Source organism: Garra rufa, chromosome 9 (assembly GCF_049309525.1).
Source record: "Garra rufa chromosome 9, GarRuf1.0, whole genome shotgun sequence".
Lineage (NCBI taxonomy): Eukaryota > Metazoa > Chordata > Actinopteri > Cypriniformes > Cyprinidae > Garra > Garra rufa.
The window spans coordinates 4,206,338-4,220,105 of record NC_133369.1 but is presented as its reverse complement, the minus strand read 5'-3'; the positions used below and the strand labels follow the sequence as shown (position 1 = coordinate 4,220,105).

The 13,768-nt window shown below is 38.3% G+C and overlaps 1 protein-coding gene across 3 annotated transcripts; it reads left to right on the top strand.

The window, feature by feature from the left end:
- The first annotated feature begins 3,383 nt into the window (after positions 1-3,383).
- LOC141343110 (leukocyte elastase inhibitor-like) lies at positions 3,384-8,654 on the top strand. Of its 3 annotated transcripts, XM_073847709.1 has the most exons (7): positions 3,384-3,551; positions 5,639-5,659; positions 5,968-6,084; positions 6,168-6,285; positions 6,501-6,643; positions 7,746-7,913; positions 8,193-8,654. In XM_073847709.1, exons 1-7 carry the CDS (start codon positions 3,384-3,386, stop codon positions 8,595-8,597), a joined length of 1,140 nt encoding a protein of 379 aa, XP_073703810.1. In that variant the 3' UTR covers positions 8,598-8,654. The 3 variants fall into 3 exon arrangements, with proteins under 3 accessions (XP_073703810.1, XP_073703809.1, XP_073703808.1); XM_073847708.1 differs by lacking the exon at positions 5,639-5,659 and having other exon boundaries at positions 5,944-6,084; XM_073847707.1 differs by lacking the exon at positions 5,639-5,659 and having other exon boundaries at positions 5,917-6,084.
- Positions 8,655-13,768: the final 5,114 nt, after the last annotated feature.

The following is a 13,768-nucleotide window of genomic DNA, read 5'->3' as shown; positions in this document are numbered from 1 at the left end:
TGTGACAGTCGGAGGAGCAGAAGCTGGTCGACTGGGTCCATGTTGAGATGTAAGGTGGATAAAGCCGCTGGATCCGGGTGTGGCGAAGTCTTCGTCACAAGGAGGAGTCAGAGACGTGCGGATCCATTTGCAAGGCTTTATTAGAATAGTCGACAGGCAGGAGTAAACGCCAGAAAACAGGAACAACGTAGGTAATCCGGGAAACAGTTCAATACTCAATCAGTGGTCACAATGGCAGGCAGCAGGAATCAACAACGGGGTACACAGTCCAGAGTCATACACAGGTAATCCAATACAGAGAAACACGCTTAGAATAATGACCATGGGAACAATTAGACTTCGCAAGGTGGCTGTGTGTGAGAGTGGCTTAAATACATGTGGGTAAATGATAAACAGGTGTATGCAGCAATCAGTTCAGTGGGAAATGAGGAACAGATGTGTGCAGTGATTGGTGCAGTGGCTTATGGGGATTGTAGTCCATAAAGTGTGGTGCAAGAGTTCATGATGACAGGGAAGACCAGATACGTTACACATACAAAGTCCATCTCGTTTATGTCTTCAATGTCAAAATCGTCCTATAATGCTGTTTATACCTTTTTTTTGGTTAAGGGAGTTTGAGTTTCTTTGTATGTTCACTTTGTAAACACTATGTCGGTACTTTTGCAGCGATCTAAGGTGATTTTTGAAGTTAGGGAAGAAAACGAGATGGGAGTTTTTAGACATACCCTAACTGTATTTACTAGGGTTTCATCGATCCGATACTCTGGATCGGTATCAACGCCGATCCAAGCTTTTTGAATGGATCGGATATCGGTGATGCGTGACCAATCCAAATTCGATATCGTTACCAGAGTTTGATTAAATAAATAATAGTGTACTGTAAAACTATAATAATTCATACAAGAACACAATTATTTTGAAACATTGCCTTAAAAATAAAATACATTTAAAATACGTTGTGCTACTTACACAACCACATGTGATAAGTGTTACAGGCGAGTTTAGAGGGAACTTTTACATGCAAAGTCTACCTCGGCGCGGTAAACATGTCCCTGATTTGGAAATATTTTAGTCTTGATACAGCAGCTGATGCACATGAATGTATAGAGGAGGCTGAGATCGTATATGATCTGACCACAGCTGATCACGTCCCTGTCTCTATGTTCATAAATGTCAAGGGTCTACCTGAGCTTGTAAGTAATGACAGTCATAAACTAAATGAGATGCTGGACTGGGCAAGGCTCACAGAAGATGACCTGCAATATTACAAGTTACTGACTGTTGGCATTTGAGAAATATTGAGTTACCCATTGATGCAATTATGTGTGTGAATATCAACTGTAAAAATGCAAGTCACAATAATGACCTATATGCAATGTATGATAAAATTGTGAACTGTGTAGTTGATGGAAGTGAACCTTTGAGGAGAAAGGTGGTGAAACAACATATTGTGAAACCAGGGTGGAATGATTAAGTCCATGATGTTCATATGGAGGCTAAAGATGCGTTTAGAAGATGGGTTTTAGCAGTGATGGGGTGGTCATATGGCCAAATGAAGTATGTTGTGCTATTGAGAAACTTAAAATGAATAAAACCTGTGGGCAGGACAGAATAACAGCAGAACATCTGAAATACGCTAGCCAATGTATTTCAGTGTTACTTGCTTTATGTTTTTCTGGGTTATTGAAGCATGGCATACTTCCTGAATCCATGTTATCTGTCTTGTTGGTTCCTGTAGTTAAAAATAAGACGGGTAAGTTAACTAGTATAGATAACTATAGACCTTTTGCACTTGCAAGTATACTTTCCAAGGTTCTAGAAAGGATCCTTATGGATAGGCTTGCAGAATACACAGCATCAACTGATAATCAGTTTGGTTTTAAGAACAAGCTTGGTACTGATCTATGTATTTATGCACTTAAAGAAATTATTCACAGGTATAGATCACGCAATAGTACAGTGTTTATGTGTTTCCTGGATGCATCAAAGGCCTTTGACCGCATCAATCATGGGCAACTATTTCGTAAACTACAGGAGCGTGGTGTCCCCTTTTTTCTAATTAGGATACTGCAGTTCTGGTACTCTCACCAAACTATGCAAGTTAGGTGGGGGATGAGTATGTCCACACCCTTCTATGTCTCCAACGGAGTGCGACAGGGTGGAATTCTTTCTCCACTTCTATTCAATAAATACATGGATGAGAACTAAAGCAAAGTATAACTGGATTCTTGGTGGGCGATAACCTCATTAACCACATGCTTTATGCTGATGACTGCAGCAGCTTCTTAGAATTTGCTCTCAGTATGAAGTAATGCATGATATTAGATTTAACCCAATGAAGAGTGCGGTACTAATTGCGAGAACCAAGGAGGATATGAAGCTTGTCTATCCTTCTTTCTCACTGGCAGGTGAAACACTATTAGTTGTGAAGAAAGCTAAATACCTAGGACATGTGATAAGAGATGACCTCCTTGATGATGATGATGTGCAGCGTCAGTGTGGTAAACTGTATGGGCAGGCAAACATGCTGGCTCGTAAATTTTACATGTGTACTGAAGACGTTAAAAGATCACTCTCCAAAACATATTGCACTCCACTGCATACTGCTCAACTGTGGTGTAATATTTGTATTGCAAAAATGAAAAAACTTCAAGTGGCCTATAATGATGCTTTAAGAATTGTGCTTAAAATCCCCAGGTGGAGTAGTACCAGTGAAATGTTTGTGACTAACAATGTGCCTACTTTTAAGGCTGTTCTGAGAAATTGTATGTATAGATTTATGTGCAGATTGACTGAGTCTAAGAATATGATTGTAGTGTCTCTAACTGATGTTTCGAAGAGTGAAACAAGGTACTCATCTTGTTTCTGGAAACATTGGACCCGAAGCTCGTATGTGTTTTAAAAATGATGACTCTTACATCTTTTTAAATGTTTTGTATTGTTATTTATTTATATTTTTTTTCCTGTATTGTTCTGTCTCTGTGGACCTCGATGTGTCTTGAATAAAGTTGATTAATTGATACTTTCGATACTCGCATCAGTATCGATACTTTAGGATCGATAGGCCCATCCCTACTGCGTACTCTGCGTAGGGAGCGGCTGTACTGGCCGTTCATTTATAGCGCAGTCATTCCCATCACTGCCTCTGACACACGAGAAGCTTCTTCACTTCTGCTGAATACTATAGGTAAAGCTTTTAACTCTCTTCTCTGTTAGTTTGAAGTACTTTTATATAGTTTAATAGAACTAACAAATTAGTACATTTCAGATCTGTGTAAACTAAAACTACTAGACATGTGATGCTGTTTACATGGGAAATGACAACAACTGATCATTTTTATGCTGATAATGCATCTCTTTTCCTTCTTGCTCAGCTTGTGAAAATGGAGATTTTGTCTGCAGCAAACACACAGTTCTCTCTAAACCTGTTTAAGAAGATCAGGAAAGGAGATGCATCAAAAAATGTGTTCTACTCTCCAATCAGCATCTCCTCGGCTCTGGCCATGGTGTCACTCGGAGCAAAAGGAAACACAGCTGCACAGATGTTTAAGGTGATCTCACACAATCTGAATTACTACATACTTTAACCAGGGCTTAAATTGGGATTTGTTTAGGGGGGGGGGGGGGGGGCTTCCTATATTTTTTTTTCTTGTTTTTTTTGCAAATATGATTTATTCTGAAGCAATATTTTCATCAGTTTTCTATCAGCTATGACATAAATCTGCTTGTTTTTAAATATAATTCAAGGGCTTTTTTTACATTTATACCTTTATTATCACCCCCTAACTTCATTAATACTTAATCTTTGATTTTATCTATAAATTCGATTACAATAATATGAATATTGTTATGTACGTTATCAAATTAAATATTTTGCACTGACAAAATACAACTGAATTAAATTATGTTATTAGATTAAGTATTTATTTGAATAAACAAGAAATTAAGGGGGGAAATTATAATTTTAAACAAAATTAAAACGGCAGTAGGTGATGGCAAGTGTCTCATGAGTGCGTCGTTTGTGCATGGGATAATGAAACTTTGACTCAACCGAGTTGTTCAAAACAATGAATTATTCAGCAATGAATCGGCTGGTTGCTGTGAGATGCTCTGTGGTTTTGATGTCTTTCTATGAAATTATTTTTGCTGCTGAAATAGAACAAAAACCGTCTGCAATACTGCGCCTAAAATGTAAGTTACTTAAAATTATTGTACTTGTTTATTGAACTTTGAACAGTCGTGATGGTGAAAACGTGTGATGTTGCTTAACTGTATTTTAAATAGAAAAAAAAAAAATAGAAAAACGTCTTCTGAATTTGTACCTCATCTCTTGTTGCGCGTTTTAATTTCTCCTGGAGAGACTGCGTGAGCCTTGCAATCTTATACCGTCAGTGCATGCATTATATACAGTAGCTATATAAACTATATAAACGCTGACAAGAATAACTTGCATCTGGACGTGATTCTCCACAATCTCTGATGAAATCGGTCGGGTTTGCTCTGTAGAGCCGTTTTACCTTACTTTTTGAATGCATTCGTTTACTTAATTCTTGGACTGGAAAGTTTACAGGGGTTCACCGGTTTACAAATACCATTTTAAGGTAGGCTATTGCTTTCGTTATAATGCACTGATTCAAATTGGTAATCAATAATTAATTATTATTTGACCTGGGCGCAATCATTAAAATATTTCATAGAAAGCCGGCACCAGTGTCTTACTGGGTGTTATTAGGAAATATTTGCATTTATTCACATGCGATTGAATTAGCTATTCGTATGGTGGAGTGTCGTGAATTTGGTTTGCGTTTTGGTGATTGCCTAGTTATTTTTTGTTTATGGTGTTTCATTAGGCTACTTGTGTAGCGTTGTTGATGCCAATCTATCTGCCGGGGCTCAGCCCCTGATGGCCCCACCCCAATTTAAACCCTGACTTTAACTGAAAAAGAGTGACGAGACAGAAGAGACGGAGGGAGAACAAGACCAGGAAGTGATGCAAGCCTTTTGCACAAGAGATATTTAAAGGAACAGCTCACCCAGAAATTAACCAGTGGTTATTTTTTACTCATCCTCACTACATTGTTGCAAATTGTGAATTATATTTCAAATATGCACCATATTTCCAAGCTGCAGTTATAGATTAATGTTCAGAGCTTTTATTTAGAACTTCAGAACATTTATGTTAAATTGGTTTCACATTTTTGTGTGTAGTTTGAGTTGCTGTTGAGTTGAGGTTGAGATCAATCCTCTTACACTCTTAAAAATAAAGGTGCTTCACGATGCCATAGAACAACCGTTTATCTAAATGATTCCATAAGAACGTTTAACATCTGAAGAACCTTTCCAGTCCACAAAATCTTGTGGCAAAAAAGAATATAAAATAAGAAAGAGATGGTCCTTTGTGGAACCAAACATTTTTTTTCTATGGCATTGTTGTAAAGAACCTTTTAAAGCACTTTGTGTATTTATAATAGCAGCAGAATTTATCTGATCATTCTTTCATTGAAATGTCATTGTTTGTAGTGCATCTTAAACTTTCTAAGGGGTATTTAAGAAATGGATTCACAAAAGATGTTAAAGTCATCATAACAGTAAGATTTTTTTATTAGCCGCCACCCCACAGTCATTTTGACCTGAAAAGGGTTTGTTTTTCCCAAAAATGGTAGTTATTAATTAAAAGAAAACAACACTCTTAAAAATAAAGAGGCTTCAAGATTGCCGTAGAAGCACCTTTTTGTCTAAATGGTTCCATAAAGACAAGGTTCTTTGAATAACCTTTGACTGAAAAAAAGGTTCTTGTATGGCATCGCTTTATTTTTAAGACTTGATCAAAAGATTGAATCCAGTATTTGACAAAGCCAGTGATTTCTGACTGGGAATACTACAAGGGTTTAATTCTACCATAATAATGCTGTGTAGGTCCTGGGTTTTAACAGTCCTGCTCAGCCTGCACATGGACAAAAACCTGAGGAGCAAATTCATTCCAGCTTCAACCAGCTCATGAGTGAACTGAACAAAGAAGGAGTCCCGTATGCATTGAGTCTTGCCAACCGCCTCTACGGGGAGCAATCCTACTACTTTGTTGAGGTAAAGCTCGATGCAAATAATTCTAGGTTTGACAAGGTTCTGGAAATGATCTTGATTAAATAGGTTTGCTGCATGTGTTACAGAAATTCCTTAATGATGCAAAAAGATACTATGAAGCCGGACTGGAGAAGGTGGACTTCATAAAGGAATCAGATGCTGTACGTGTCGACATCAACAAATGGGTGGAGAAAAACACTCAAGGTGAAACTTGAATTTATAGTAACTTTACACTCTTAAAAACATTTATTTGTAGTGCTTTCGGTTTCACATTTTTTAAATGCATGTAGATCTTGAGTTGATCTACTGCGTGAATCTTTTTTTAGGACAAGAATTTAGAAATGTGAAATCCTTCTGGGCTGTTTCGAACAGTGGTATTTGAGTTCTTTGAGATACTATAATAGTATTTGCTTTTGTAGAAAAGATCAAGAACTTGCTCCCGAACGGATCCATCAATGAATTGACGAGACTGGTCTTGGTGAACGCCATCTACTTCAAGGGGAACTGGGAGAAGAAATTCTCAAAGGATGCCACCGTAGATGGTCAGTTCAAGCTGAGCAAGGTGAGATGTTCTTCACTCTAAAAATAAAAATAAAAATAAAGGTTCCAAAAAGGTGTTTTTATAGTGATGCAATAGAAGTGTCACAAGGACGGTCGGAGACGAGCGGATCCATTTGCAGCATTTTATTAATACAGACAAACACACAGGGGCAGGCAGAAATCGAAGTCAAACACAGGCAGAATGGTCGGGGCGGGCAGCGAGAATCAAACACGGGTGGGAGTCCAGGAATCAAAACATGGGAAAACAAACACGGGAAGAAACGCTCAGAAATGTAGCCGGGGCAATACAAGACTTCGCCCAGAGCTAAGTGTGACAGTGGCTTATATGGCGTCTGTGTGATTGACTGCAGGTAGGTGTGTGTGTGTGTGTGTGTGTGTGTGTGTGTGTGTGTGTGTGTGTGTACCTGGTATTCATCACGTTGTGGGGACCAAATGTCCCCATAAGGATAGGAATACCAGTAGATTTTGACCTTGTGGGGACATTTCTCAGGTCCCCATGAGGAAACAGGCTTATAAATCATGCACAATGAGTTTTTTTGAGGAAGTAAAAGTGTGCACAATCTCCTGTGAGGGCTAGGTTTAGGTGTAGGGTAGGTGTAGGGCGATAGAAAGTACGGTTTGTACAGTATGAAAACCATTACGCCTATGGAATGTCCCCATAAAACATGTAAACCCAACATGTGTGTGTGTGTGTGTGTGTGTGTGTGTGTGTGTGTGTGTGTGTGTGTGTGTGTGTGTGTGTGAGAATGAGCTGCAGGTGTGAGCAGTGATGGGTGCAGTGGCTTGTGGGGGATGAAGTCCATGATGTATGGTGCAAGAGTTTGTGATCCCAGGGGGACTGAGGCTCAAATCATGACAAGAAGAACCATTTTTGGGTCCTCAAAGAACCTTTCAGTAAACAGTTCTTAAAAGAACCTTTTGAAGAATATTTTAAAGATCAATAAAGAACATTCTCTTTATTTGAAAGGTTCCATGGATGTTCAAGGTTCTTCATGGAACCATCAATGCCAAAAAATAATCTTTATTTTTAAGAGTGTTGTTGAATCAAAATATTAGAAATCAAATATTAGGATTTTTCATGTGTTTCCACTGATGCTTTGCAGACTCAAACTAAACCAGTGAAGATGATGCGACAGAAGTCAACGTTTCCTATGGCCTCTATCCCAGAGATGAACAGTCAGGTTCTGGAGCTGCCGTATTATGGGAAGGATCTCAGTATGTTGATCATCCTTCCTAATGAGATTAAAGACAAAACCACTGGCCTTCAGAAGGTGAGACAACACAGGTTCTGCTCCCAAAAAACATCTTTGGTTCTCCAAGGAACCTTTTAGTGAACAGTTCGTAAAAGAAACATTGTTTCTTAGTGTAAAGAACTTCTAAAGAATCCTTTTCCACCATAAAGAAGCTTTTGTGGAATGGAAGGCTCCATAGATGTTATACGGAACTATAGAGGCCAATAAAGAATCTTTATTTTTAAGAATGCATGTGGCAAATACAAGTGCCAAGTTCTTGGTATTAAACATACACATTAACATGACTTTCTTATCCAGCTTGAAAAGGCACTGACCTACGAGAAGCTCATGGAGTGGACCAAACCCAGAAAGATGCGTCAAGAAGAAGTTCAAGTATCTCTGCCCAGATTCAAGATGGAGGAAACCTATGACATGAAGAGTCTTCTGATCAGCATGGGAATGGAGGATGTGTTCGATGAAATGAAGGTGAATCTTTCAGGCATGTCGCCCAACAACGACCTGGTGCTGACGAAGGTGATTCATAAAGCCTTTGTCGAAGTAAACGAGGAAGGAACCGAAGCGGCTGCAGCCACCGGCTTTGTTGCGAGGGTAATGTGTCTGACGATCCCAGAGGTCTTTAACGCAGATCATCCGTTCCTCTTCTTCATCCGACACAATCCAACCAAGAGCATTCTGTTTTATGGACGCTACTGTTCTCCATGAGCGAGTGATGTGTTTGGCAATACTGTAAGAAATGTCACGCCAATAAAGCTACTTGAACTGAACTGCTATGAGACCCTTCTAATCAATTAAACTTTTTATTGGCTAAAACTGATATGTTGTCTTTTACATTTGTACCATTTTAAGAATTGTTTGTGTTTTTGCAATATAACATAATAAATGTTGCTTGGGGGAGCTTTCGTTGTCGAAGCTCTTGGGGTGGACCAAACCCAGCAAGATGCTTCAACGGGTAGTTCAAGTATCTCTGCCCAAATTTAAGATGGATAAAACCTATGGCATGGCACAGTTTCGGTACATGAAGGAGGCCTTTGACCTGCAGAAAAAGGTGAATCTTTCAGGCATGTTGCTGTCGGTGGTGATTCATAAAGCCTTTGTTAAAATAAATGAGGAAGGAACCAAAGCATTCAAATGGCAAAAAGGATTTAAATGAGCAAATACTTAAGATCCAAGGATTGAATTATTAAGATGTTTCTGGCATGCTTTGTGTTTGGAAACAATTCTAGCTTTTCAGTTTTACACAACAACCATGTACGAAGGTGTAGCCATGTCTATATTCCAAGATGACATTGCCAAGATTGACCATGCTCCAATTGTGAAATTATGGTTCAATGAGCATGAGGAATCATTTTTATATATGAGCTGGTTAACCCTTGAGCTTAACCCTGTTGAAAGTCTTTAGGATGTGCTGGAGTTGACTTTACAGAGCAGAACAAATCCCATTGTCAATACAATATCAAAAGTATTTGCTTATTTAAATCCAGTTAAATCCAATTAATTGGCTGCATGTTAGTACAATTTAGTAACTTTTCTATAACCACAAACAATTACAAAACAACTGTAAAATCATTAGTCAAATGTGTTGGAACCAAAACCTGAAATATTTTACAGGAACATGTTGCTTTGGTTTAACCCTTGTGCGACCTTATGGACATTTTTGTCCATTTCAGTTTAGTTTGCCTGTGTTAATGCCAACTGGTGTTTATTTTTATTGAAATTTCAATATTTTACCCTTATTTCCTTAAAAAAATAAATTTTACCCTCCATACAAAAAATACTCACACTCAGGACCTTAAAGGTCCCATATTGTACACATTTCTGGAGGTTTATTTTAGTTGTTGATGTTCTTAAGAATATATATTTGCGGTATAAGGGCCAAAATCCATCTCAATATATTTTTACAGCTCCTTTTTTAGGAGCTCTGTCAAAAACAGGTCGATTTTGGCCCAATGTAATTAATATTCATGAGCCTCTCTTCTGATTGGCCTGTTGTTTTCTGAGTGACACACAGCCAGGCCAACCACAGGTAACTACGGTCATGTATCGTTGTAGCCAAACCCAGAGCCATAGAGAGAGCCTAGCCTGCTGATACTCAACAGGATATTTCAGAATGATCATTAATGTTTTTTCTTTTTCAAACACTGAATGCAGTAAGCTACATAACTGTTGCTTTAGTAAAGCCCCTTTCACAATGCGCGCTGATTCTGGAAAATTATGGGAACGAGCGCTGTGTGAACAAAAGCCAGAACCATAAAGGCAGTGTTGTAGTGATGATGGACGTTACCCTGCGACTCTTCACGACAAAAAAATACGTGCAAAGTGGAACAAAGCGGCGATCGGGCAGAGCCAGCTCCTCACTATCAGCACTGAAGCACAGTTTGTTCAGGTTAGTTTCAGTTTAGTGAAAAGTATGCGTCGCATTACATCTCACATCCAAACGTCACATGTCTTTATGGGTTGTGTGTAAAGCACGCACAGATTCCGGAAAACAACTGTGAATGAACCAAATTAAACAATTCCGGAACAAATCGTGGGACACATTATCCGTGTATTTACCGGAATCTCTGTGTGAAAGAGGCTGAAGTTGACATGCCAGTGGTCTCTTATATTCACGTTGTTCTGAAGCCTGTGCAATGATGTAGTTTCGACATCTATCGACTGAACAGGGTTTTCTAGATTAGTTTCCGTGTTGTTGTTGCTTAGCAATGTTATGGACACGATATTGTCTGGGTTTGACAAAAGGAGGGTGGGACAGTGGTTGGTGTTCGGGGTGGTGACTGAAGGCGGTGACTGAGTAGATCGGACGTCACATTGTTACGGAAGTCACAGCGGCTGGTGAAAATGAACAGCTACTTTAAGCAGACTGTGTGCAGTTTACTGTGGATTGACTGCTTTGAAACTCATATGGTAGTTACATAGCCCCTAGACCTCAGTTATCATGAAAAAAGCCAGGAAATTTCGATTTTGACAATATGGGACCTTTAAGGACAAAAATGTCTACATTGAAACTGCAATTTTTTCAATCCAGGGCCATTTGACTGTAAAATGATGCAATATTTGCTAATAGGCATTCATTCTATCAGCAAGGCTTCACATTTTAAATGTTTACCATTTTTTACTAGATTGTGCCATTTTTTCAAATTTGGAATATACATTTAAAAAAAAAAACACTACATAAAATATAAATGCCTCAAAATTAATGTTGTTGTTCACTGACACAACAAGAATCTAATAAGCAAAGGGGAAAAAAACACCTGTGGCATTATGCAAACAAACCAGCATTTAAAGGGTTACAATTCTGAAAATTAATGAATGTTTGGTATCTATGGATAGAACAGATGCTGGTTAAAAAAATCGACATCAGTGAAAGTGGAAAAAAAATATTAATAAATCATATTTTGATGACATTTTTGTCCATGTTGCACCTATGTGTAACTTTTTGTTTTTGACGAACAAGGGATAAAACTAAATATCTGGAAGGCAACAGTGTGATTTCATCATCCCTTTACAGTGAAATCGTCCATTTACAAACCTCACACAGTCACTCCCAGGTTACTCACAAGTTATTTTACCTTTATTTTAAAGCAGGTGGTGATTTCACAACAGCGTCAGCCTGACTGTAAATGAACACGTTGACTACTGTATATAATCTAAATGATATATACACTGCCGCTCAAAAGTTTGGAATCAGTAAGATTTTTAATGCTTTTTAAAGGAGACTTTTCTGCTCATCAAGGCTGTGTTTATTTGATTAAAAATACAGAAAAAACTGTAATATTGTGAAATGTTAATGCAATTTAAAATAGTGGCTTTCTATTTTAATATACTTCAAAATATAATTTATTCCTGTGATACAAAGCTGAATTTTCAGCATCATTACTCCAGTGTTTAGTGTCACATAATCCTTCAGAACTCATTCTAATATGCTCATTTATTATCAGCATTGAAAACATTTTTCTTTGGAACTTGTGATACTTTTTTCAGGATTCTTTGATTAAATAAAACGTTAAAAAGAACAGCATGTGTTTAAAATAGAAAACTTTTGTAATAATCAGTGTTGGGAATGTACCTTTAACAAAGTAATTAGTTATAGTTACTAGTTACTTCTCACAAATAGTAACTGATTTTAGTTATATCATTATAAAAGTAACGAATTACCAGGCAAAGTAACTATTGTGTTACTTAAAAAAAAATCTAATTTAATATAACTATAAAATAAATATAAAACATTGTACACTAATCTACACTATTTTAATGTTGTTGTGGGACAACGTCAGAGACAACTATCAAATTAAACCTATTATTATAAATATTATCATAACTATAGTGGAACAATAAAGCACAATAGATGGTTTAGAACTTTAAATATTTATTGCACAGACCGACTCTTTCGAAAGCTACCTTTGAACTTGTTGGACTTGCCATCGCTGTGACTCCTGGATTATGGGAAGCCAAACAACCCAAAAGTGGGACGAAACAGAGCGGTATTAAAGTGCTCGCACCGCGCCGAGACCGACTGGACAGCGCAGGGAAGACGTGTTTGCTAGCGCCACCCTGGACTTGCTGGTTTAATTGTAATCTCAAATGCCATTGGTTACCTCCTCTATTCCGGACGTCAGTCAAGTCAATAAACTTAAAGGATTAGTTCACTTTCATAACAACAATGTACAGATAATGTACTCACCCCCTTGTCATCCAAGATGTTCATGTCTTTCTTTCCTCAGTCGTAAAGGAAAACTTTTCAGGATTTTTGTCTTTATAGTGGATATGGATGGCGCCCCGAAGTTTGAACTTCCGAAATGCAGTTTAAACGCAGCTTCAAAAGGCTCTAAACGATCCCAGCCGAGGAGGAAGGGTCTTATCTAGCAAAATGATCGTTTATTTCTGAAACCAATTGACAATTTATCTATAATGCCGCGTTCCAGGCAACCCGTTACTCGTGTTTTTCCAACCTTCTACCCGTGAAAGTGCATCCGAATGGCAGTCAAACCCATGACTTCCCACTTGTGAACTCATACTAGATCGATGTACAGTCGTGGCCAAAATTTTGAGAATTACATAAATATTGGAAATTGGAAAAGTTGCTGCTTAAGTTTTTATAATAGCAATTTGCATATACTCCAGAATGTTATAAAGAGTGATCAGATGAATTGCATAGTCCTTCTTTGCCATGAAAATTACCTTAATCCTGAAAAAACTTTCCACTGCATTTCATTGCTGTCATTAAAGGACCTGCTGAGATCATTTCAGTAATCGTCTTGTTAACTCAGGTGAGAATGTTGACGAGCACAAGGCTGGAGATCATTATGTCAGGCTGATTGGGTTGGAATGGTAGACTTGACATGTTAAAAGGAGGGTGATGCTTGAAATCATTGTTCTTCCATTGTTAACCATGTTGACCTGCAAAGAAACACGTGCAGCCATCATTGCGTTGCATAAAAATGGCTTCACAGGCAAGGATATTGTGGCTACTAAGATTGCACCTAAATCAACAATTTATAGGATCATCAAGAACTTCAAGGAAAGAGGTTCAATTCTTGTTAAGAAGGCTTCAGGGCGTCCAAGAAAGTCCAGCAAGTGCCAGGATCGTCTCCTAAAGAGGATTCAGCTGCGGGATCGGAGTGCCACCAGTGCAGAGCTTGCTCAGGAATGGCAGCAGGCAGGTGTGAGCGCATCTGAACACACAGTGAGGCCAAGACTTTTGGAAGATGGCCTGGTGTCAAGAAGGGCAGCAAAGAAGCCACTTCTCTCCAAAAAAAACATCAGGGACAAATTGATCTTCTGCCAAAAGTATGGCGAATGGACTGCTGAGGACTGGGGCAAAGTCATATTCTCCGATGAAGCCTCTTTCTGATTGTTTGGGGCATCTGGAAAAA

Excerpts from the sequence above, each read along its gene's own strand:
- LOC141343110 (XM_073847707.1), top strand. The coding sequence starts at position 3,384 with ATGGAGATTTTGTCTGCAGCAAACACACAGTTCTCTCTAAACCTGTTT. Across the intron at positions 6,286-6,500 it reads GGTGGAGAAAAACACTCAAG|AAAAGATCAAGAACTTGCTC; the intron begins GTGAAACTTGAA and ends TTGCTTTTGTAG. Across the intron at positions 7,914-8,192 it reads AAACCACTGGCCTTCAGAAG|CTTGAAAAGGCACTGACCTA; the intron begins GTGAGACAACAC and ends TTTCTTATCCAG.